This window comes from Prunus avium, chromosome 1 (assembly GCF_965620075.1).
Source record: "Prunus avium chromosome 1, drPruAviu1.hap1.1, whole genome shotgun sequence".
Lineage (NCBI taxonomy): Eukaryota > Viridiplantae > Streptophyta > Magnoliopsida > Rosales > Rosaceae > Prunus > Prunus avium.
The window spans coordinates 53,846,817-53,868,925 of record NC_142284.1 but is presented as its reverse complement, the minus strand read 5'-3'; the positions used below and the strand labels follow the sequence as shown (position 1 = coordinate 53,868,925).

Genomic DNA, 22,109 nt, shown 5'->3' with positions numbered 1-22,109 from the left:
TAAACTTGCCATGATGTACTAGAATAATATTGAGTAATATTAATTTAAAGTATATTAGCCTTTATGTCTTCCGTTTTGCTTCTATATAATAATTTCTTTTTGTAGAATTTATGTCTTATGGTTTGCTTCTATATATTAATTTCTTTTTGTAGAATTAAAAATGATGGGATATATATATTTTTATTTATTTTTATTTTTATTTTTTTAAATTTCAATGAGGTCTAACTTTGTGTCATGAAAAATATTTCAATGACGTCTCAGGAACGTCGTTAAGTTCAATGACGTGCATGCTGCATCATATAAAGTGCTAATAGACGGCATTAAATGGAATGTCATATTCTTCATGACGCCTAATTGATGACGCCATTAAAACATTATACATGACATCGTGGAAGCGTCATGGAAAATATAGGACGACACATGGACTGCGTCGTTGAAACATCATTCTATGACACGTAACAAATGCCATGTTTTAAAAAAAGTTTCCATGACCCCCCCTTACGATGATGTATTACAACATCTCGTCTGCGTCATTAAACGTCTTCCATAACGCAAATCAGATGTCGTGGAATGGTTTTTGTCTTGTAGTGAAGGCTTGTTTTGGGTCCTCTTAGAAGTTCCTCAAGGGTTGCGTGTGGGGACTCTCTAGTTACTTTTTCAAAACAGAAAAAAAAACATGAAACGACTATGAAGTGGGCACAAACTTTCTCCCGTGTATCTACAGGCAGCAAGCTCGCGACCATACAATAAAAAAATTTTAAAAACAAAATAGAAGAAATCAACTTTCTTACATGTATGAATGTGGATATCTTTCCTTAGAATGTGCATAACTACAGAAGAAAGGCCTATTTGGGTCTTTGTCAAGATCTTTGAATCTTCTACAGGTCTTTGGAGAGCCAATATTCCAAGTCAAAGTTCTGCCATAGACTTGTATGCACCATATGTTTATGGTGGAATCATAACTTGTTATATATAGTACATATTGTATTAAGAGAATTATTTACTTCATCTATCAGCTCAGGAGAAAGTAATCTGTGTGTTGAGCTACCAAAAGGGAAAAACACAACTTGCTTGTTGTTTTTAAATACATAGAAGGTGTGAGTTCACTTCCTTTTTTGCTTTGTTTTTCAATACACAATCTTTCTTCTGTGTTGTATATATATACCCATCTCCACATATCCATTTTCTTATATGATGTTTACATAGTTTTTTTTCTTCTTTTTAGAAAGTTAGAAATTGGAATTAAGAAAAGGTTATTGGAATAAATGGGTAAAGGAGATGAAGATACATTTAATGTTGGGTTAAGTATAGGGTTAAAATAGGAAAACTGGTATCTATAGTTTTTTTTATAAAAACAATAATGCTACGAGCACCACCTTATTTATCAACTTTAGTGATACCAACTTACGTGGCAAATGACATGGCAACTCGTGTCAACTATCAAATCATCTCTTTTTTATTATAGATATTTATAAAAATACCCAATTCTAGACATGTATTTATAAAAATACCCAAGCACTATTTAAACATAGAAACATACCCAAAATGGGTTTTGGGTATGTGTGTAATGATGGATTTTGGGTATGTTTATAAATGGGTTTTGAGTGTGTGTAATGATGAGTTTTGGGTATGTTTATAAAGTGTTTTGGGTGTTGGGTATTTTTATAATTTCAGCCCGTATTTTGGGTATTTTAGTGAAACTCCCTTTTTATTACTCATATTTTGACCTAATTATTTAGTATACAATTAAAAGTAAAAACTTAAACCATTTATAGAAAAAAGTAAAATAAACTAAATAAACCCTTGCCAATCCCCAGATCTGTCATGGCCTCCATTCCCCCAAATATGCCATGACCATTGAGATCCAAACCCACATATATGAAGTGTGAAAATTTTTGGATTTGTTTTCTTTCTCAGTGAATGTCATTTTCCCCAGTCTTAAAATGCCATTGGCTATAGTTTTTTGATCTTTAGTTTCTTCTCCTCTACTGTTGCCGTAATATTTCTAGGGTTTTTAAGCGTGAAACTTGGTCCTTTACATATAGATTAGGTGTCGTTTTCTATACTCACCACTGCTTCGAATGCAACAAACTTTCGCTACAAGAAATACAACTCTTTTGAGTCCTTTCAATAGCTTACTGGTACTAGTTGTTTTAAGGAGGGCCTATAAATATCTCAACTTTTTTTGTTTACAACATTGATAAAATCTAAACTGGTTATATAAATGCAAACAAACGATAAGTATATATGTTAAGTGTGAATTTTTTTGGATATGTTTATTTTTTCCTTTTTTTTTGGTGAAAACCAAGGTATCCCCCGCGCGATTGCGGGGACTAACCCTCGAGGTACTGTCGGGCGCAAAGTGGGGACCTCTCCCAACAAAGTCTGCTCTATTCGCAAGAGCCTGGGATCGAACCCAGGACCTCTTGTTTAAAGGATCCAAGCCCCTTCCACTTGGACCAACTCCTGTTGGTGTTTATTTTTTCCTTTGATTAGACAGAAACCATGACATATTTGTTGAAGAACAGAGGCCATGGCAGATCTCAGGATGAAGGGAGGGAACATCAGATTTATTTTTTTAAAATTTTACAAATGTTTTTTTATTTATTAAATAATTAAGAAAAGATGACGTGGTAATGCTATGTCATCTGCCACGTAAGTTGGTATCACTAAATTAAGTTGGTAAACAAGTTGGTACCTGTAGCGTTATTGTTTTATTTTAATGTTTCTCCAAAATACTTAAGTACACGTGGTGGGCTACAAAGGGAGAGTGTCCATAGAGAGTCGCTTTAAGTGACTAGATTTTCTAACCATCTACTTTGATTTGTCATTTGTTTTTTTTTTCTTTTCAAAAGTTTGCTTTGAAGCTTCTAATTCCAACGTTCATAATGAAATATTTGAATCACTGTGCATGATGTTCAGGAGGAAAGTATGCCATACGATTCCAACGTTCATAGCTTCTCCTTTTCCCCTTTGCGGTGTATCTACAGAGTTCCTAAGCGACTACGGCAGGGAAACGATGATGAAGCCTACACACCTCAGGTAGTCTCTATAGGCCCACTTCACCATGGAAAGGAACACTTAAATGGTATGGAATATCACAAAGAGAGGTATCTAAAAGGTTTTCTAAGTAGAACCACGAAAACATTGGGGGTTTTTAAGAAGAAACTACAGGACCAAGAAGTAAATCTGAGAAGTTGTTATGCAGAACCGATTGGGTATAGCAGTGAAGAATTTCTAAGAATCATTCTAGTGGATGCCGCCTTCATTATTGAGTTTTTGTTGAGGGGCAATTACCCAGAATTTCGAGATGAGGGTGACCACATATTTTCTAGGCCATGGATGTACGGTGATGTATTGGTTGACTTGCAGGTGCTTGAAAATCAGTTGCCACTCTTCATTCTGGAGGACCTTTTTGTCGCAGATAAATGTTTTGATTCTACTAATAAGCCCTCAATAATTCGTCTTTCTCACGCTGTGTTCAATACTACTTTCTTTTGGAAAGAAAGAAAATACGTCCTTTTTGAGGGAGATTTTTTTTCTGAAGTAAAACATTTTGTTGATTTGATAAGAACTTTATGTGTACCATCGAAATTAAATCCTGATGAAGGCGTCACAGAGCTATACATGGCAGGGTTCAAAAGTATAAGCACACCCAGCATCACAGAGCTACACAGGGCAGGGGTCAAAAGTATAAGCACACCCAGCATCACAGAGCTACACAGGGCAGGGGTCAAGTTGAAGGCGGGATCAACGAATAACTTATTTGATATTCAACTTGCTGACGGGAGACTTGAAATTCCAAGATTGCAAATAAACGATCATACAGAGGTATTAATTAGAAATCTCGTCGCATTTGAACAATGCCACTACCTGAAGGAGAGGTACATAAGTGATTTTGTTTTTCTCATGGATTATTTTGTGAACACCCCAAAGGATGTGGAGTTGCTTGTTAAGCATGGCATTGTTGAAAATTGGCTAGGTGACAACAGTGAGGTGTCTACTTTGATTAATAAGCTTGGAAAAGGGGTTGGGATAAATGACAAAGACTTTTATTTTGCTGCTGTTGCTGATGACCTGGACATCCACTGCAGAACTCGCTGGAACAAATGGATGGCAAATTTGAGACAGAATTATCTCAACACACCTTGGACAATTATCTCTTTCGTTGCAGCTTTTCTTCTCCTCATACTCACTTTCATCCAAACAGTGTGCACCATTATATCTTAAGCATCAGCAACAGCAAGTGGATCTCTTTCTGTATTCTCCCTGTCCTTTTTCCATCACCAACGTAGTGAAGAAACAAAAAACAAGAGAAAGTTTGTATTGTATGTTGAGCAGTTTGTATTGTGTGTTAGTTAAACTTTTCTGTGTCCTTGTAAGGTGATATGTACCAAGTATTGTATTGTGATTCGATCAATAAAATGATAGTATTGTGAAGTGATGAAGCAAAGAAATAACTTTCATACTAACTAGTTATTTATTATGACAACAAATGGATATTAATATTGCCGAAGAAAAGATATAACATTAAAATTTAGCCCATTATTTCGTAAATGTCAGTTTCAATAAAAACTTTCATAATTAGCGAAAGGCTTTTTTGTTTAAGGATGAAAATGACCGCATATTTGACAAAAGCACATAACAAGTGCTTCTCACTTCTATGATTCATAAGCGCTTCTAAATTTTTCCGCAAAACGCTGTTAGAAGCACTTTTAGTTGTCAAAAAAACGATTTTAGCTATTCTAGAAGCACTCCTAAACATACTTCTCCTTTTTATACCCTTTATCCCAAAGGTATAAAAGGATTGAGCTACAAACCCACTATACAACATGCCAAGCCTTAGAAAGGTAAAGCCAGGGTAAGCATAACATGAACAGTGAAAAGAGTCACAATTTTCAATTGTTATTTGTTTTGTTAATTTCACTTCACATGGACAGACTTCGGCAACTATTAACCAAATGGCGTATTGTTGTTTGGGGTTAAGATTTCAAAAAGTCAAATGACGTACAAATAAAGAAACAACACAAATTAAAATCGTCATTAAATTTGATACTTATTGTCCGAAGTTCTTACATGAATTATATACTATGGACATAATCGGAAACACAAAATAAATTAAAAAAACAAAAAACATTATAATAGTGTTAGACAATCGAAAAAAAGAATGTAATCTTATATGTCACAAAAATCAAAAGGACTTAGATCAAAGTCACAAAATCCGAGGATTAAACCCAACTCCTCATTGGGAATTTGGATCTATATCAACTTTACTACCTACGCATCAATAACAGAATTGTTAATTTGTCACTTTGATGAAATGTTATATATAAGTTGTTAGGATGTTAGAAATTTAATTAGAAAAAAGAAACAAGAAGATCGATTACAATATCAAACCTAAATGTTTGATGTTTGGTCGGAGCATCTTGGAATGTACGTAGTTAATGCAATATTTGTTGATTGTGGTGCCAGGATTATCATATCATTATTAGAGGAAAATGGAATTAATCAATCATGATCCATTAGTTATACCGAGCAGGGGTCAAGTTTAAGAAGGGGTCAAGCACAAACATATTCGACAAGACTTTTATTTGGCTGAAAATATTGTTATAATTGTGTATAATACTAAACTGTTTCTCAGATATTACTCTCATAAATTTCAGTACATGATATTGGAAATTTTTTTAAAGATAAATTTAGGGTTGAGGAAAACAGGGGAAAAACAGGGGACAGACAAGGGAAAAGAGCTAGCATTGGCCTCAGTCCCCCACATACGTCCCTCTACTCTGTCTATATCGTCCCTTTCTTGAGCTTATAAGCCTCCACAACTTTTGTTTTGGTTGGTCTGCCTCCCACTACTTCTTTAATACAACAGGAACAAATCCATTAATTCATAGTTAATTTATTCCAACGAAATGCACTGTAGCCTTTCCGAGTGATACTACTTTAATTAATTAACACGAAAAGGATCCAACTTTTTTTCCTTCGAATCCAATACATATTAAAGCTAAATTTGATGTATTCACACACTCCACCCTTTTAATATACAAACGATATTCTACCTTAATTTAATCTAAACTATAGGGAAGGGGATTCGAACTCGGGTGCAGAATGGGGAGCACATCCACTCTAGCCAGCTTAGTTAAACCCATGTCTGCACACAGTCCAACCCTTGGAACATCTCCATTAACACCTAAAATGTTTATAAAAAAAAAACAGTTAATATAAGAGTGAAATCAATGAAGTCATTAGGCCAAGCTTGATGGTAAAGAACCGATCAAGACTAGCATTTCTTTTGCATGTTCTGAAAGAAAAAGAAAAACACCGCTTTTCTGCTTTTATTATTCGAACCAACCAATTATACCCCGGCATGCTTTGAAGCTGGTTTAAGAATATGGCCTACTAACTTTCTCGCCATTATATATAAGAGTGTTGTGTGTGTATATTCTAACAACAATGACTGACTTCGGTGCGCATAAATGAGCAAATAAGAGCATAAGTCTTGATTTTCTGGTAAGTTTTTATTGCACATGGTTTGACCAAAGTTTGTTGGCATTACACGACCAATTTGTATTGGCCATTTGTTTCTGTGGCTGTAAGACCTTATTTTTTAGATATTATATTAATGCTCTTTGCTAGAGAATGTTGCATAGTTTCGTACGTTTGTGGCTGAATTATAAATGTAATTTATATTTTGATTAAAATAATTTAGTTTAACACTTGGTTTTGAAAATAATTTCATGAAACTATAACTATATCTATCTCTTAATTGTATTAGGTTAAACTGGTGCAATTAGGAAGTATTTAGTTCATCTGACTTGAAATGCAATATGTATACTGTGATGGCAGCTGGGCTAGTTTGTTGTTTTTAATGGAAGAAATTAAATCTACTCGTTCTTACATATAGTTCATCATACTTCTATTAATAGGAGAAAATTTCTACGTCAAACTATCTATGCTGTGCGTTGAGCTTTTCTGATCAGCTACCAAAGGCAAAACAACCTTAGAGGTGTGCTTTATTCACTTCCATCTATTTTCTTTTTCAATTCAAATTAGGTTGTTATTAATTATAGGGTTAATTACAGTTTAGTATCCTGTAGTTACACCCTTAAGACATGTTAGTCTTTATCTTTTTAATTTTAACAATCACATACCCCGATCTTTTAAATTTGTTACAATGTGATTCTGCCGTTAGGTTTCTCCGTTAGTTGCTTACGTGGTATTATGGGTTCCACATTTTTTTCTTCTTTAAATTTTAATATGAAACCCCAACTCTGAATCTCACCTACCAATTCCCAACTCCCAACTCCCCTCAATTCCAAAGCTCACTTCGCTACGCGTTTCGGTTGATCTCGAGTCGATTAACTCCATCTGTTTCTCCAGATGCCGCCGCCATAGCCAAATCCACCAAGCGCCGCCTCGCCACTTAAGGCAAGTCCTCGCAAGCGCTCACTTTCGCCGACCTTTATACAAAATTCCCATAAAAAACCGGACCAGGAAGTGTAAATAACAAATGGGCAGTCCTTTATTTGCTCAAAATTATATCTGAGGATCGAAAAAATGTGAACACCCAGTTAGATTCTTCGGTTTTGTTGCCCAATTTGGCGTTAAACGACGGTGAATTGGGCAACGAGTCGAGGGTTTTGTTGGGTAAGGGAAATAAGGAAAAGGGTTGGAACAATGGGGTTTTGTTAGTTTCGAAAGACCCAGAAAATCTTCGGGAAATTGCATTTAGGGAGTTTGTGAACTTGATTAAGGAAGAACATGAAGTTTCTGAAGAGGTTTTGGTGAGGGGGGGCCGAATAAATTTGTGAAGAAACTGGGGGGGGGGGGGGAGAAATTGGGGGAGGGAGAAGAAATTTGGGTTGGGGGGAAGAAATCGGGTCTGGGTTTCTGGGTTTGTGGGATGTGGTTGCAGGTTGGGGTGTTGGAGCTAGAGAGAGAGAGATTTTATTTTTATTTTTTTTGGTTTTATGGTTTTTCATATTTTAATCAATTTAAAATTTTAAAAAAAAATGTGGGACCCATAGTGTCACGTAGGCAACTAACGGAGAAATCTGACAGAAACCTAACGGTGGAATCACATTGTAACAAATTTAAAAGATCGAGATATGTGATTGTTAAAATTAAAAAGATAGGGACTAACATATCTTAAGAGTGTAACTACAAGGTACTAAACTGTAATTAACTATGAATTATATATGTTCAGATATTGTAATTTTCTTCTTCTTCTCTCTCTCTTTCTCTCTCATGGAACTTTGGTCTGTATCGCAATGTTTGATTGGAAGCATAAGATCATCTAAATAATTTGAAGTAAAGATCACCTTGTTTGAATCCTCTTAGACTGAGCTAAACAAGTGGACGCATCAATTCTATTTGAGCTTGACACACATGATTTTTTTGAATCACTGTATGATCAGGAGGAAAATGGAAGAAATTGATGAAGGTCCAAATGACATAGAAAACCCACACGATTTGATGCTGGAAACGATGAAGAAGCCTACACACCTCAGGTAGTCTCTACAGGCCCACTACACCATGGAAAGGAACACTTAAATGTTATGGAATATCACAAAAAGAGGTATTGTTTCCCTCTTTTCGGCCGGGTAGGCCGATGGAAGGAGTTTTTGGTCCTTCTTCTCTTGAGATGCGTAGGCGTGCCACCACCAAACCACTTGATGGCTTGGATGGAAAGATCGTGTGAGTGTGTTTGCGCTTCTGACTTTTAATCAAACGACTGATCGACCAAGCAAGGAACCTCCTCTTGGCCTAGGTTCTTTTTCTTCCTTGAGGTCAAGGATGATTGAGCTTTGTATGATTATTTTTAGGATTTTTGTGATATTTGTAATGAATGTAAATGCAATAGAAGAAATGACAGAAATGTAAGTGCGATAAACAAAATGACAGGAATGTAAATGCGATAAAATAGATTAAAGCGATAAAGACTTGAATTAAATTCGAATGTAAAGACAATTGAAATTAAATTGCAAGAATGTAAAGCTTACACTAGGAAAACGAAGAACTTGGATAATCTGAAAAGCTTGAAAGATAAAATCCTAGACTATGAATTGAAAAGTACAGGATAAAGAGATAGATTTTGCGTGTTCAGTTGGCGGTCCTTCTTTCTTCATCTGATGTCCTATTTATAGAGCTCCTCAGCTCATGGGTTTGGCCATACAACTAACTCTGTCTTGAAAATCCTGCCGATGTTAATGCCTTCCAGAGCTCGAGGCGTGAACTACCCGATGTCTTGGAAATCTTCCCAATGTTAATGCTTTCCTGAGCTCTAGGCACGAACTACCCGATGTCTTGGAAATCCTCCCAATGTTAATGCTTTCCTGTCTTTAAACTCCGCCACTTGTAGGAAAACATCTGAACTTAGTTTCGTAGGCTGAGCTTTGGACTTGATTAAGACTCCCACCAACATTAAGTGGCATGTGAACTCCAAATATTTGATATCGGCCGCATGATGGACTCTCCAAATATTTGGAAATTCTAGCCTTGGTTGAGAGCAAAGGAATTCTCTATTTTTTGTTTATATGGCCATACCTTGTCGGCCGCATGATGGACAGATGTCTTACTAATTTCCGCCCACCCTTGTCCAAGAACTCGGCTGCATTTTTCCAAGGTGCCTGGGTGAATTATCCCACCTCCACACGTTCATTCACTTTATATATATATATATATATATATATATATAAAAAATAAGTCAATTAATTCCCAACTCAAAACCCTTCCAGCCCGGTTTGCAAAGGAACCAAATACCTCGGCCGCCATTCTCCAAAACTGTGTTTGATCCAAATCAAAAAATCCGGCAGCAACTTCTACAAAATCCCGCCGAGATATCCTACAAAATCCCGCCGAACTTCTACAAAATCCCGCCGAGATTCTACAAAATCCCGCCGAACTTCTACAAAATTCCGCCGAGATATCATAGTAATTCTAGCCGTGCCCCACCGCACCTTTGCAATTTGCTTTATAAAAACATTTTGGTCACATCAATTTCAATTCCAAGCTTTGGCCGCATTCACAATAGACCCGGCCGCATTTTGCAATAGACCCGGCCGATCTCTCCCAACCAAGTAGAATATCGGCCGCATTTTTTCCACACCCCAGGCCGCATCTCAAGCCTCTCACCCCGGCCGACTTCTATTCTTTATGCCCAACCAATTCTCTATTTCCAAAAGGCACCCGGGTTTGGTGAATTCTCACCACCCCCAAACAGGTATCTACGAGATTTTCTACGTAGAAACCAGTTAAACATGGAGTTTTATAAAAGGAAAATAAAGAGCCAAGAAGTAAAATTGAGAAGTTGTTATGCAGAACCGATTGGGTGTAGCAGTGAAGAATTTCTAAGAATCACTCTAGTGGATGCCGCCTTCATTATTGAGTTTTTGTTGAGGTACAATAACCCAAAATTTCGAGATGAGGATGACTACTACATATTTCATAAGCCATGGATGCACATTGATGTATTGGCTGACTTGCGGATGCTTGAAAATCAGTTGCCACTTTTCGTTCTGGAGGATCTTTTTGACCCAGAGAAATATTTTGATTATGCTCATAAGCCTTCAATAATTAGTCTTTCTTACGCTGTGTTCAATACTCCTTTCTTTTGGAAAGGATCAAAAGACGACGTTTTGGGGGGAAAACGTTTTTGTGAAGTAAAACATTTTGTTGATTTGATAAGAACTGCATGTCTACCACCAAAATTAAAAACTGATGTAAGGGAAGTCAAAAGTATAAGAACACCCAGCATCACAGAGCTACACAGGGCAGGGGTCAAGTTGAAGGCGGGATCAACGAATAACTTATTTGATATTCGATTTGCTGACGGGACTCTTGAAATTCCAGGATTGGAAATAAACGATCATACAGAGGTATTAATTAGAAATCTCATCGCATTTGAACAATGCCACTACGAGGAGAAATGTTGTGAAAATGGACAAACACTTTCACTCACTCCCCTAATGATCTTGTTGTTGATGGACTTTGTGACACACACAATGATGGATGAATCACACACACACACACTTGAGACAACAACCAAGCACAAAGTGACACAAGAATTTATAGAGGTTCAGCAATTGCCTACATCCTCTTGGTGATCCCCTTGAGAAATTCACTTCATGAAAGAATAAGTTACAACTTTGGTTTTACACAGAAAAACCCCCCTTGGAACTCTATTCTCTCCCCAAGCTCTCTTTTCTCTCACACCCCTTGCTCAACACTTTGATGCACTTGTGAACACTCTCACAACCCTTGGTGTTTCCCTCCTTGGTGTCTAGACTCTCAAGACCCCAACTCAGCTCCTAACTTGAATTGATTGCTCTCTCTCACGTTCTCCCTTGGTAAGTTAACCTCCTTTGAACACAATAGCTCCCAGCTACTTGACCACCTTGAGATTAACCACACCTAACTTGAACTTGCTTTCACAACTTATAATGTCTTGCTTTACATCCCATTATTTACACAGACCAATGGACACAAGATAAGGCACCATCTTGTCTTCCACGTTCCTTCCTTTAGTCTCCCACTTAGACTAGAGGTTAGAACAAGTAAGTAATATAATCCCACTTCAGCCACCTTCCACTAAACCAGAAAATGGAGAATGGATTCTTCAAAGCAAGACAACCAATTGGCAATGAGTGCTCTCCCAACTATCCAGTAGGTAGTCCACCTTCCTTTACCTCAGAAGTGACCCATTAAGCCTCTGAAATCTTGTGGAAAGCGATAGCCACCGAGAAAGTAGTTGAAAACACGTAAGAAAACATCAGCACAGCACAAGGGCGACCGGTCGCGGATACCTTGCGACCGGTCGTCGCGACCATTTGGATACCAAACGACCGGTCGCAGATACCTTGCGACCGGTCGCTGCATGTGAATTTTCCAGATTTCGAATCTGCTTCAAAACGACCGGTCGCCCAAACCTTGCGACCGGTCTCTGCCTCCTTCACTTGCAACCTTAAATGTGAGCCATTTTCCAACAGAGAAGTTCGTAAGTGATTATGTTAATCTCATGGATCGTTTTGTGAACACCCCAAAGGATGTGGAGTTGCTTGTTAAGTATGGCATTGTTGAAAATTGGCTAGGTGACAACAGTGAGGTGTCTACTTTGATTAATAAGCTTGGAAAAGGGGTTTGGATAAATGACAATGACTTTTATTTTGCTACTGTTGCTGAAGACCTGAACTCCCACTGCGGAACTCACTGGAACAAATGGAAGGCAAATTTGAGACAGAATTATCTCAACACACCTTGGGCAATTATCTCTTTCGTTGGAGCTGTTTTTCTCCTCATACTCACTTTCATCCAAACAGTGTGCACCATTATATCTTAAGCATCAGCAACAGCAAGTGGATCTCTTTCTGTATTCTCCCTGTCCTTTTTCCATCACCAACGTAGTGAAGAAACAAAAAACAAGAGAGAGTTTGTATTGTATGTTGAGCAGTATGACTCCTTGTCTGTTAGTTAAACTTTTCTGTGTGCTTGTAGGGTGATATGTACCAAGTATTATATTGTATTGTGACTCAATCAATAAAAAAATATATTTCCATCTACCAGAGGAACCAACTTTGTCGTTTGAACATAGCAGGTGCAAATTTAACTCACTTCCTTTTTTGTTCTTGTTTTTTCCACTTCATAATCATTTGTAGCACATTTCCATTTTCTTGAAGCTTTTAGTTTTTCATTAAATTTATGTTTTTTTTTTCAAGTGGTTGAGATTAAAATTGGGGAGTGCTTTTCAACTCTTTGTCAAAATGTTGATTTCCCGTACTAAAAGAAAATGGTTTATAACTCAAGTGGTTAAGATGATTTATTAGAGACTAAAAAGAATGTGCAAAAGTTATGTTAGAAAAATTAGTATAAAAATAAGCCTAAATGTATTAAGGCAAAAATGCAAGTGGAAAATTAAATGCACAGGAATTAAATGTCCAACACTTGATAGAATATAGAATACAATATTAATGTCTTTTTAGAAGTTTTTATTTTTATACAAGCAATATTAGGAAAAAGGGAATTCAAACACATAATCTCAAGTGCATGGGTAACTTCTCTTAACATTAATATAGAGCTACAAGTTTTTTGCTATGTCTTTATTAACATTAATAAGAAACCTTGACTATTATTTTTTTTTCCCTACGACATTCTGACGTCATGTAACACCATCACCATTGCATAGGTCATATACCAGGGTAGCTAAATTATTGGGGCCTGCAACTGGAGTGAATTATTAGAACAAAATAAATGGACCATCGTACGTTAGGTCTGAACAAAATAAATTTTTAGCAGGGTCGGTGAATTTTTAGCATAAGGTCGAGATGGTTGAGTAAAAGAAATTTGATGTGTTCACTTAGAACTTTATTAGGTCTGAACAAAACCCCGCAAATATTCAATGAATCACACTTTAATCATTTCCATGTAAGAAAAATAGGAGTAAAACAGAGGAAACCATGGGAAAAGAGCTTGCATTGCATGCCTGAGGTTTTCTTTCTTTGGAATGTGCAACTGGATCTAAAGAACCAAAAAGAAAAAGAAAAAAAACAAGTATGTGTCGCTGTTTGTCTTATTCATGTTGTTAAAGTCAATCACGTCTATTATGCTTTTGCCTATTTCATCCCCTGTAATTTGGATGATTAGTCAACTAAGTCTCCTATTTTATATGCGGTAATTTAGAGCTATGTTTCAGCTATGTAATTAGTCAACTTTAGGATTGTATATATACATGGGTTCTCACCCAAGTAAATACATTGAATCATTATAATCAGAAAATCCCGTCTCTCTCAACTTTAGGTCTGTGTCGCTGTTTGTCTTATTCATGTCAACCCCAGTCCATGTGCTGGTGTGCACCATTTGTGTATACAGCGAGGAAGAGGGTAGATAGAAGATATTAATTCAATCATTTAGCTTCTTCCTATATATAGCCATCATTCAGCTTTTCATTTCCACCACAAAAACAAGAAGAAGAAAAAATCATTGAACCGACTCGCTCTTTTTTGCATAGCAGGTGCGAATTCCTTCCTTTTTTTGTTTTTTAATTTTTGTCTTTTCAATTGATAGCATTTTCTTCAAGATTTTAGTTTCTTATGTTTCAATGGTAGTTGGGGATCCCGAGCCTCTGCATTGAGACACTACGCATTTATTTGCATTTCGCTAAATCTAGGCCATTATAATAATCTAACCCTTTAGAACATGACACATCATCAAGTTTTTTTCCTTCTCTAAACAAATGTTAACTATTGTTGTTAAACAAGATTTTAGTTACCCACAAATAATAATCTAACCCATTATACTTTACACAGAACAAAGAAGAAAAAAAAAAAGAAACATGCTCTAAACAAGAGTTTAGTTACCCACAAATAAAACTTAACTCTTTTGTTTAGTGAAGGAAAAAAAAAACTTGATGATGTGTCACATTCTAAGGGGTTCGATTATTATAATGGTCTAGATTTAGCGAAATACGAGTAAATGGATAGTCTCTAAATACAGAGGCTCATGATCCGATAGTTGGACATTTGAATTGATCAATGTTGTAACTTTATTCTTTTTTTGTTGTTGATATTCCTTTCTTTAAATGGAAGCATGAGATCTAAAATGGAGGATATAACAGTTTAATTCTTGAGATAAACCTCATGAAAAATGGAGTAAAATGTTTGTCTGTTTTACCTTAGGTCTAAAAATAACATGCATATCATCATCATATACATACATGGTCAGACTTCCTTTTCTTTTTTAAAAAAAGAAAAAAATATATAAACTCAAAATTATTAAGGTTTCTTAGGAATAACCCACGTGATTTTAATTTTTGATGTAAGCCAATTATTTTTCGATGTAGTCCATTGACTATTTTTACATGTCAGCAAACTTACCATAGTGAGTTGATGACTCAGTTCATATGAACCGTGCACATGTCTTCTTGTGTTCAAATATACGCGAGTGTTCCCATAGGTATGGTATAAGTATGTTGTGCGTATATGAATGTTCCCATGGTAGGTTTGGATACCTATTTAAGGTTCAAATATACACGAGTGTTCCCATGGTGTAAGTATATTGTTCATGTAATTTTTTCATCCTATATAGTAGGTAGACCATATGTATTGAGTTTAACCTATGTTGTAGTTTTATTATTTTGTTTCTCAAACATATAAGTATTTTTTTATTCTTATTAAAATAAACATATAGGTATATATGTTGTTTCTGTAATTTGTTTCATCCTATATATAGGCAGATCATATGTAATGAGCTTATTAGAATGTTTTATACTTATGTGTTCTAGGTTTATTATTTTGTTTTTTAAACATATAGCTATTTTATTCCTAAAAATATAGGTATTTTATTCTTAAAAATATAGGTATTCTATATTATTTGTGTATGCCTTAATCTGAATTTTATTATTTTCATAAATATTACTTAGTTGTGAATACATTTATGGTTGTTCAAACTTAATTCAATTTTTTTGACCCAAAAAAAAAACTTAATTCAATTTTGAATTAGTAGTAAAACATGCATTAAATCAGAATTTTTAGTTTATTGCCCTATTTATTTTAAAGGGTAAAATGGGTAATAAAAATGAGAGATAAAAGTTAGTGGTAGAGATAAAAAATTGCAAAAACCAGAGTTAAACCTAATAAAAGCCAAACTTTTTGAGATTGGATCTAAGGACCCCTTCAAAAAACAACTATCATAACGCAAACTAACTTTGAAATTTTGTTTGACTTGATACGTTTTGATTGGAAGAATATGACTTTTTGTTCTTTACCACTTCATCTACAAGTCACTTGCAATGAGATCTTATTGACATGAAAATCTTGTCGATTTCGAGAGAGAGAGAGAGATTGACCTATTTATAGGAGGATAGGAATGTGTAATTGCTATTTGCAATGTGTGGATCTTCTCAACCTATCTATTGTACGATTTCGCATTTGTGATGCATGTTTTCTAAATTTTTGAAGGAACCATCTTGAAATGTCTGTAATGATTGAAACATTTGTTTATTATGGTGCCAATAATACCCTCATCACTTACAATCAGAACAACACATAATGGAAGGGGAAGGACGCAGCAATGAAGCTCCACATGACGTAGAAAACCCCAACACCCCAGTAGCAGATTTGAAGCGGCGGTTGGATAGTTTGTCTCGCCGGTCCTCTGATGAGTGCTGTATCTACAGGGTTCCTTTGCGACTACGGGGCAAAAATAACTCTTACACCCCGGAAGTAGTCTCAATAGGCCCAATTCACCATGACAACAAAGAATTAGAAGCCATGGAAGAATACAAACAGAGGTACCTACAATATTTTCTTCATCGGAATAATAAGGTTAGCTTGGAGTATTATGTAGAGAAAATAAAGGCCCAAGAAGATAAACTCCGTGGTTGTTATGGAAACGCTCAGCACGTCAAGAATAGCGACAAGTTTGTAAGTATCATTCTAGTTGATGCCGCCTTTGTCATTGAGCTATTGTTGAGGTACTATTTCGTAGAATTGCGAGATGATGATGACTGGATATTTAAAAAACCATGGATGTTAACAAATATAGTGCCCGACATGCTTTTGCTCGAAAATCAGCTGCCATTTTTCATTCTTGAGGTTCTTTTCGACCCAAGCAAAGTCAGAGTTGAGAGTGCTGCGAGGCCTTCAATAATTAAGCTCTCTTACCATTTCTTCGAAAAGGTAGTGGGTTTACAGATGTCGGAAGGCGCGTCGAATTTTTCTTCTAGTTCTGAAAGACCTTTACATTTTGTTGATTTTATTAGAACTTTACATCTGGAAAATTTGGATACCTCAAGAGCTGGAAGACTCCAAAGTATACCCAGCGTGACAAAACTACACCAGGCCGGAGTTAAGTTTCGTGTGGAATCAAGCAACCACTTATTCGCGATACGGTTCCATAATGGAACTCTGAAAATTCCAAAACTAAAAATACATGATGACACAGAGGTTATACTCAGAAATCTCATTGCCTTTGAACAATGCCATTGCACGGGCAATTACTTAAGCGATTATGTTTTCCTCCTGGATAAATTTGTAGACACCAAAAGGGATGTAGACTTGCTTGTTGAGAGTGAAATTGTTGTAAACACACTAGGTGACAACAATAAGGTTTCTACTATGATTAACCAACTTTGCAAAGGGGTTGCTCTGGACCAGGGAAACTTCCATTTTGGTGGTCTTGCTGACGATCTAAACAAGTACTGCAAGAAGTGCAGGAACAGATGGATGGCATATTTGAGCCAAAAGTATTTCTACACACCCTGGGCAGCTTTTTCTCTCTTTGCAGCGGTTACTCTTCTCATACTCACTGTCATACAAACAGTGTTCACTATTATCTCTGTTTATCAGCGGTAAGTCTCTCCGTAGCCATTTCCTCTCTATCTTTTTTTCGTTTTGTTTTGTTTTAAGTATGTAAAGGAGTGGATCAGGGCTAGCTTTGTTTTCAATAAAGGTGTGCTATGTGCTTGTTTTAAAGTAGTGAGATTCATGCAAGTGTGTAAAACTGTTGCTAATAAGAGCTGTACTATTATTATTATTATTGTTTTCTAAATGCAAGTGTGTAAAGCTGTTACAGCAGGGAATAATCTAACAATATGGAAAGGAAAATCGGTAGACACTGAAGTGATCGACAGTGCACTAGGCTTGTTGCTTAGGTCTTCACAACCTAAAGCTGCTGAAAGAGTTGAAATATGTAACCCGTCAAATTTTTGTTCAGTTTTTCACATTTAATTTTTCAAAATAATCAGTTTCTCCAATATTTCCCTAATAAATATCAGTACATGGATTTAGAAACTTGGCTTACATAAAAATATGGATTTATTATTTTTCGTAAATATCAGTTTTTCACATATACATACGTAGAAAACTTGCTTGCAAACTTAGGGTTTTCTTTCTTTGAGATGAGGAACTGGATCCAAAATCTAAATAATTAGGAATTGAATGGCTCGGACAATAAATAATTAAAATAATTGAATGCACGAGCCATTCAATACCTAATTATTTTAATACAAGTCAAACTTGACCCCAAGTCCATGCTCTGCCTCTACATTCAACTCATGGCCCGGCAAAAAGATAAGTAACATAGCTAGAAGACATTAATTCAATCTGGCTAAACGCATCTCACATAAACATATAAAACAAAAAAGTTGTTCTATATAGCCCATCATTGATTACACTAAACCCTTATTAGGAGAAAAATTATATTTCCATCTACCAGAGGAACCAAGTAAGCTGCATTGAGCTTCTCTTGTAATCGACCAAAGGGAAACCAACTTTGTCGTTTGAACATAGCAGGTGCAACTTTAACTCACTTCCTTTTTTGTTTTTGTTTTTTCCACTTCAGAATCATTCGTCTGAGATAATGCTTCCATCTTCATTGCTATGTTTGTAGCACATTTCTATTTTCTTGAAGCTTTTAGTTTCTCATCTTTCATGGTACGTAGTTCGTAATTTCAATATTTTGAATGGGCAAATGACGAAAATGACCGCGTATTAAACAAAACATGGCTGATCCACTATATATAGCGCCTGACATGCAATTGCTTGAAAATCAACCGCCATTTTTCATTCTTGATGATATTTTTGACCCTGACATAATTTGTCTCTTCTAACAGCAAGAATGTAAGATCCCACATCGATCAACGGAGAGGGGGTTGCTGTGCCTTATATGTACATGCCCGCATCCATTTAGCACGAGGCCTTTTGGGAGCTCACTGGCTTCGGAGTAGTAGGGACTCCGAAGTTAAGCGAGTTAGGGGCCAGAGCAATCCCAGGATGGGTGACCCACTGGGAAGTTAGTCGTGAGCTCCCAAAAACAAAACCGTGAGGGCCAGAGAGGGGGGGGCCCAAAGCGGACAATATCGTGCTACGGCAGAGACGATCCGGGATGTGACAATTTTATTGTAAGACCCGTGTCTTGGGGAAACAAGAACGGTGAGCAATCCCACATCGCTCGGGGAGGGAAAGGTGAAGTGCTTAAATGTGTGGGCACTTCTCTTCCTAACACGAGGCCTTTTGGGAGCTCACTGGCTTCGGAGTTGTAGGAACTCCGAAGTTAAGCGAGTTGGGGCCTAGAGCAATCCCAGGATGGGTGACCCACTGGGAAGTTGCTCGTGAACTCCCAGAAACAAAACCGTGAAGGCCAGAGAGGGGGGGCCCAAAGCGGACAATATCGTGCTAGGGGAATCGGGTCGTGATAGAATGGTATCAGAGCCGGACCTCGACCGGAAATGTACCAGCGAGGACGCTGGGCCCCAAGGGGGGTGGATTGTAAGACCCGTGTCTTGGGGAAATAAGAATGGTGAGCAATCCCACATCGCTCGGGGAGGGAAAGGTGAAGTGCTTAAATGTGTGGGCACTTCTCTTCCTAGCACGAGGCCTTTTGGGAGCTCATTGGCTTCGGAGTCGTAGAAACTCCGAAGTTAAGCGAGTTGGGGCCTAGAGCAAACCCAGGATGGGTGACCCACTGGGAAGTTGCTCGTGAGCTCCCAGAAACAAAACCGTGAGGGCCAGAGAGGGGGGGCCCAAAGCGGACAATATCGTGCTAGGGGAGTCGGGTCGTGACTAAGAAGCTTTCAATGATTAATCTCTCTTACGAGTTCTTGACAATGACACTGGAATTAGAGGTAGGGCTGTCCCTGAGATTTTGAGGGCCCTGTGCGAAACTTAAATTGGGGCATCACATAATCTAATACGAAAATACTATAAATAAAAATTTGCAATAACTTAATGTCATAAACAATTTTTTATAACTAAAAGTCACCATCAATAAATATGTAATGACAATCAGAAATCAAATTCATAAAAATATAAATGTTTCCATTTGATAAAGTTAAATGTTTGGTACAAAAATAAGCTCTTTGTGCCCCTATAAGTTAAATGTTTAATCTTTCTTGCGACATAGTTGATCGCAAGTATGATAATATAAAAACAGGCAAATAGATCAACTTCAGCAAGATTCGAACACTGGCACTTTTGTTAAATGGATATGCGCTACAGCCAACCCCACCAAACACGCTCTTATGCAAATGTTCAGCACTCTATACTATATATACAATTCCTATAATATTTAAAAATATGTATAATATAAATAAATTTTTTTTGGGGGCCCTTAAGAATCGGGGGCCCTGTGTGGTGGCGCCACTTGCACCACCCCAGGGCCGCCCCTGTTTAGAGCAACTCCAGCAAGCAGCCCAGGCCTCTGTTTGGGGGGGGGGGGGAATCCAGTTCCAGCAAGGAGCCCAAGCCCGGGCTGGGAGTGGGACCCAAGAAGACGGGCTGGCCCGAGGGCTCATGACGTTAGGCGCGACGTCAGCGCGCGGTTTTAAATTTTTTTACCGTTGGAGACAGGTGTCAAGGCCTGGGCGCTTCGATCTGCTTCTCCTCCTCCAATCCAACAGCTGGCATTTTTTTGGCAATAAAATTATGAAAAAAAATCAATTTTTTTTTATAAAAATACCAAAATATTCTGAGTAAATGTCTTTCAAGACCTTATTTTCATTTTCAACATTTAAGTAAATGTCTTTGTCCTTTTACTTTTATTTATTTTTATATTACTCCATTTACTTAAGTTTACAATGTAAAGAAGGAAGTACCCCCTATTTGGATTCAAATAAAAATACTAGAAAATCAAATTCCCACCAAATCAAAATATGAAAAATCGGTTTTAGTGCAAAATACGATTTAGGCAAAAAATGATGGCTCATTAATTCAATATATATTTCATACTAAAATCCTATAAAATCAAGTTTTCTTATTTGATGTGTAAGGAACAAAAGCCGCCAAAAATTATCTTGAGAAAATGATTATTCCGAAAAATCATTTTTCATACTTAGTCAATATTGCACCTCCGCTAAAAAATTTCTGGGTCCGCCAGTGCACGTAGGAACCCGAAAATCTTATCCGAAAATATTATCCAAATTAATTATTGAGGTAAAAAACAAAAAAATGAATAGTAATTGCCCTTTGCAATGGCAACGAGTGGAAACACACAATACTATTTGCAAGGGCAATCACTATCCACATGAATAGTGCTGCCCTAGCCCTCCCTTGCCATGGCAAGAGGCAAATGGGTGGAGTTGCTCTTAGAGGGGGCAGAAGACAGTTTGTAGAGAATTTCTTCTTCTCGTGTAATTCTGAAGTTGAACATTTTCTTGATTTTATAAGAACTTTACATCTTCCAATATTGGAGGAATCAGATCAAAGTAATGAAGGGCCAAGCAAAAGTATTATGACTACACCAGGCTGGGGTCAAGTTTAAGTTGGGATCAAGCAGAAACTTATTCGATATACGATTCAACGATGGGATTCTAGAAATTCCAAAATTAATAATACACGATTACACGGAGCTCACACTCCGTAACCTCCTTGCCTTTGAACAGTGCCATTGCGATAAGATTTACATAAGTGATTATGTTTCACTCATGGATGACTTTGTGAACACCGAAAAGGATGTGGAGTTCCTTCTGAGGGATGGGATTGTCGAAAATATGCTTGGTGACTACAATGAGGTGTGCACTCTGATTAACAACCTTGGAAGAGGAGTTTCTGTGGATCGTGAAAGCTTCTACTTTGCTACTCTTTCTGAGCGCCTCAATAGCTACTGCAGAAAGCCTTGGAACAAATGGAAGGCAAATTTGACGCAACATTATTTCAATACACCTTGGGCAACTATTTCTGTCAGTGCAGCTGTTTTGCTCCTAATACTGACTTGCATTCAAGCAGTGTGCTCTATTATTTCTGTTATGCATTCTAAGAACCAGAAGTATTAGTCTCTCCTTAGTTCACGATTTTCTCCCCTATTGGTCCTTTTTTTTCCTTTCTGTATTATCTGTTAGTAAACTAAGTGTGCTGTGTTGATGTTAGTAGAGTGATTAAAGCAATTAATATGCTTGTTTTATTTGTTTGTTTGTTTGTTTAGAAGGCATATAGTGAGATTGATCTTGCTTCTGTTGTAGCATTTCTAATTGTGTTTGCATATGCCATATGAGTTTGCAAACTTAAATAGTATAGTAGGAAATACCAAATATAGTATAGTATTTTGGACCAAAAACAAAACAAAGGAAAAAGCATTAATTCAAATTTATGTAACATAGAATTTATCATTAGTTCGTAGTA

General features: G+C 36.8%; 1 protein-coding gene and 2 pseudogenes across 2 annotated transcripts; all 3 read left to right on the top strand.

Moving 5' to 3' along the window:
* The first annotated feature begins 1,011 nt into the window (after positions 1-1,011).
* LOC110768242 (UPF0481 protein At3g47200-like) lies at positions 1,012-4,603 on the top strand. The gene is made up of 2 exons (XM_088247422.1): positions 1,012-1,095; positions 2,923-4,603. Exon 2 carries the CDS (start codon positions 2,932-2,934, stop codon positions 4,228-4,230), a length of 1,299 nt encoding a protein of 432 aa, XP_088103548.1. The 5' UTR covers positions 1,012-1,095; positions 2,923-2,931; the 3' UTR covers positions 4,231-4,603.
* Positions 4,604-7,680: 3,077 nt separating this feature from the next.
* LOC148298030 (UPF0481 protein At3g47200-like) lies at positions 7,681-12,493 on the top strand (annotated as a pseudogene).
* Positions 12,494-13,924: 1,431 nt separating this feature from the next.
* On the top strand, positions 13,925-21,763 carry LOC110746126 (UPF0481 protein At3g47200-like; annotated as a pseudogene). The gene is made up of 4 exons (XR_015834031.1): positions 13,925-14,008; positions 16,033-17,344; positions 18,608-18,614; positions 21,035-21,763. The product of XR_015834031.1 is annotated as a UPF0481 protein At3g47200-like (transcript).
* Positions 21,764-22,109: the final 346 nt, after the last annotated feature.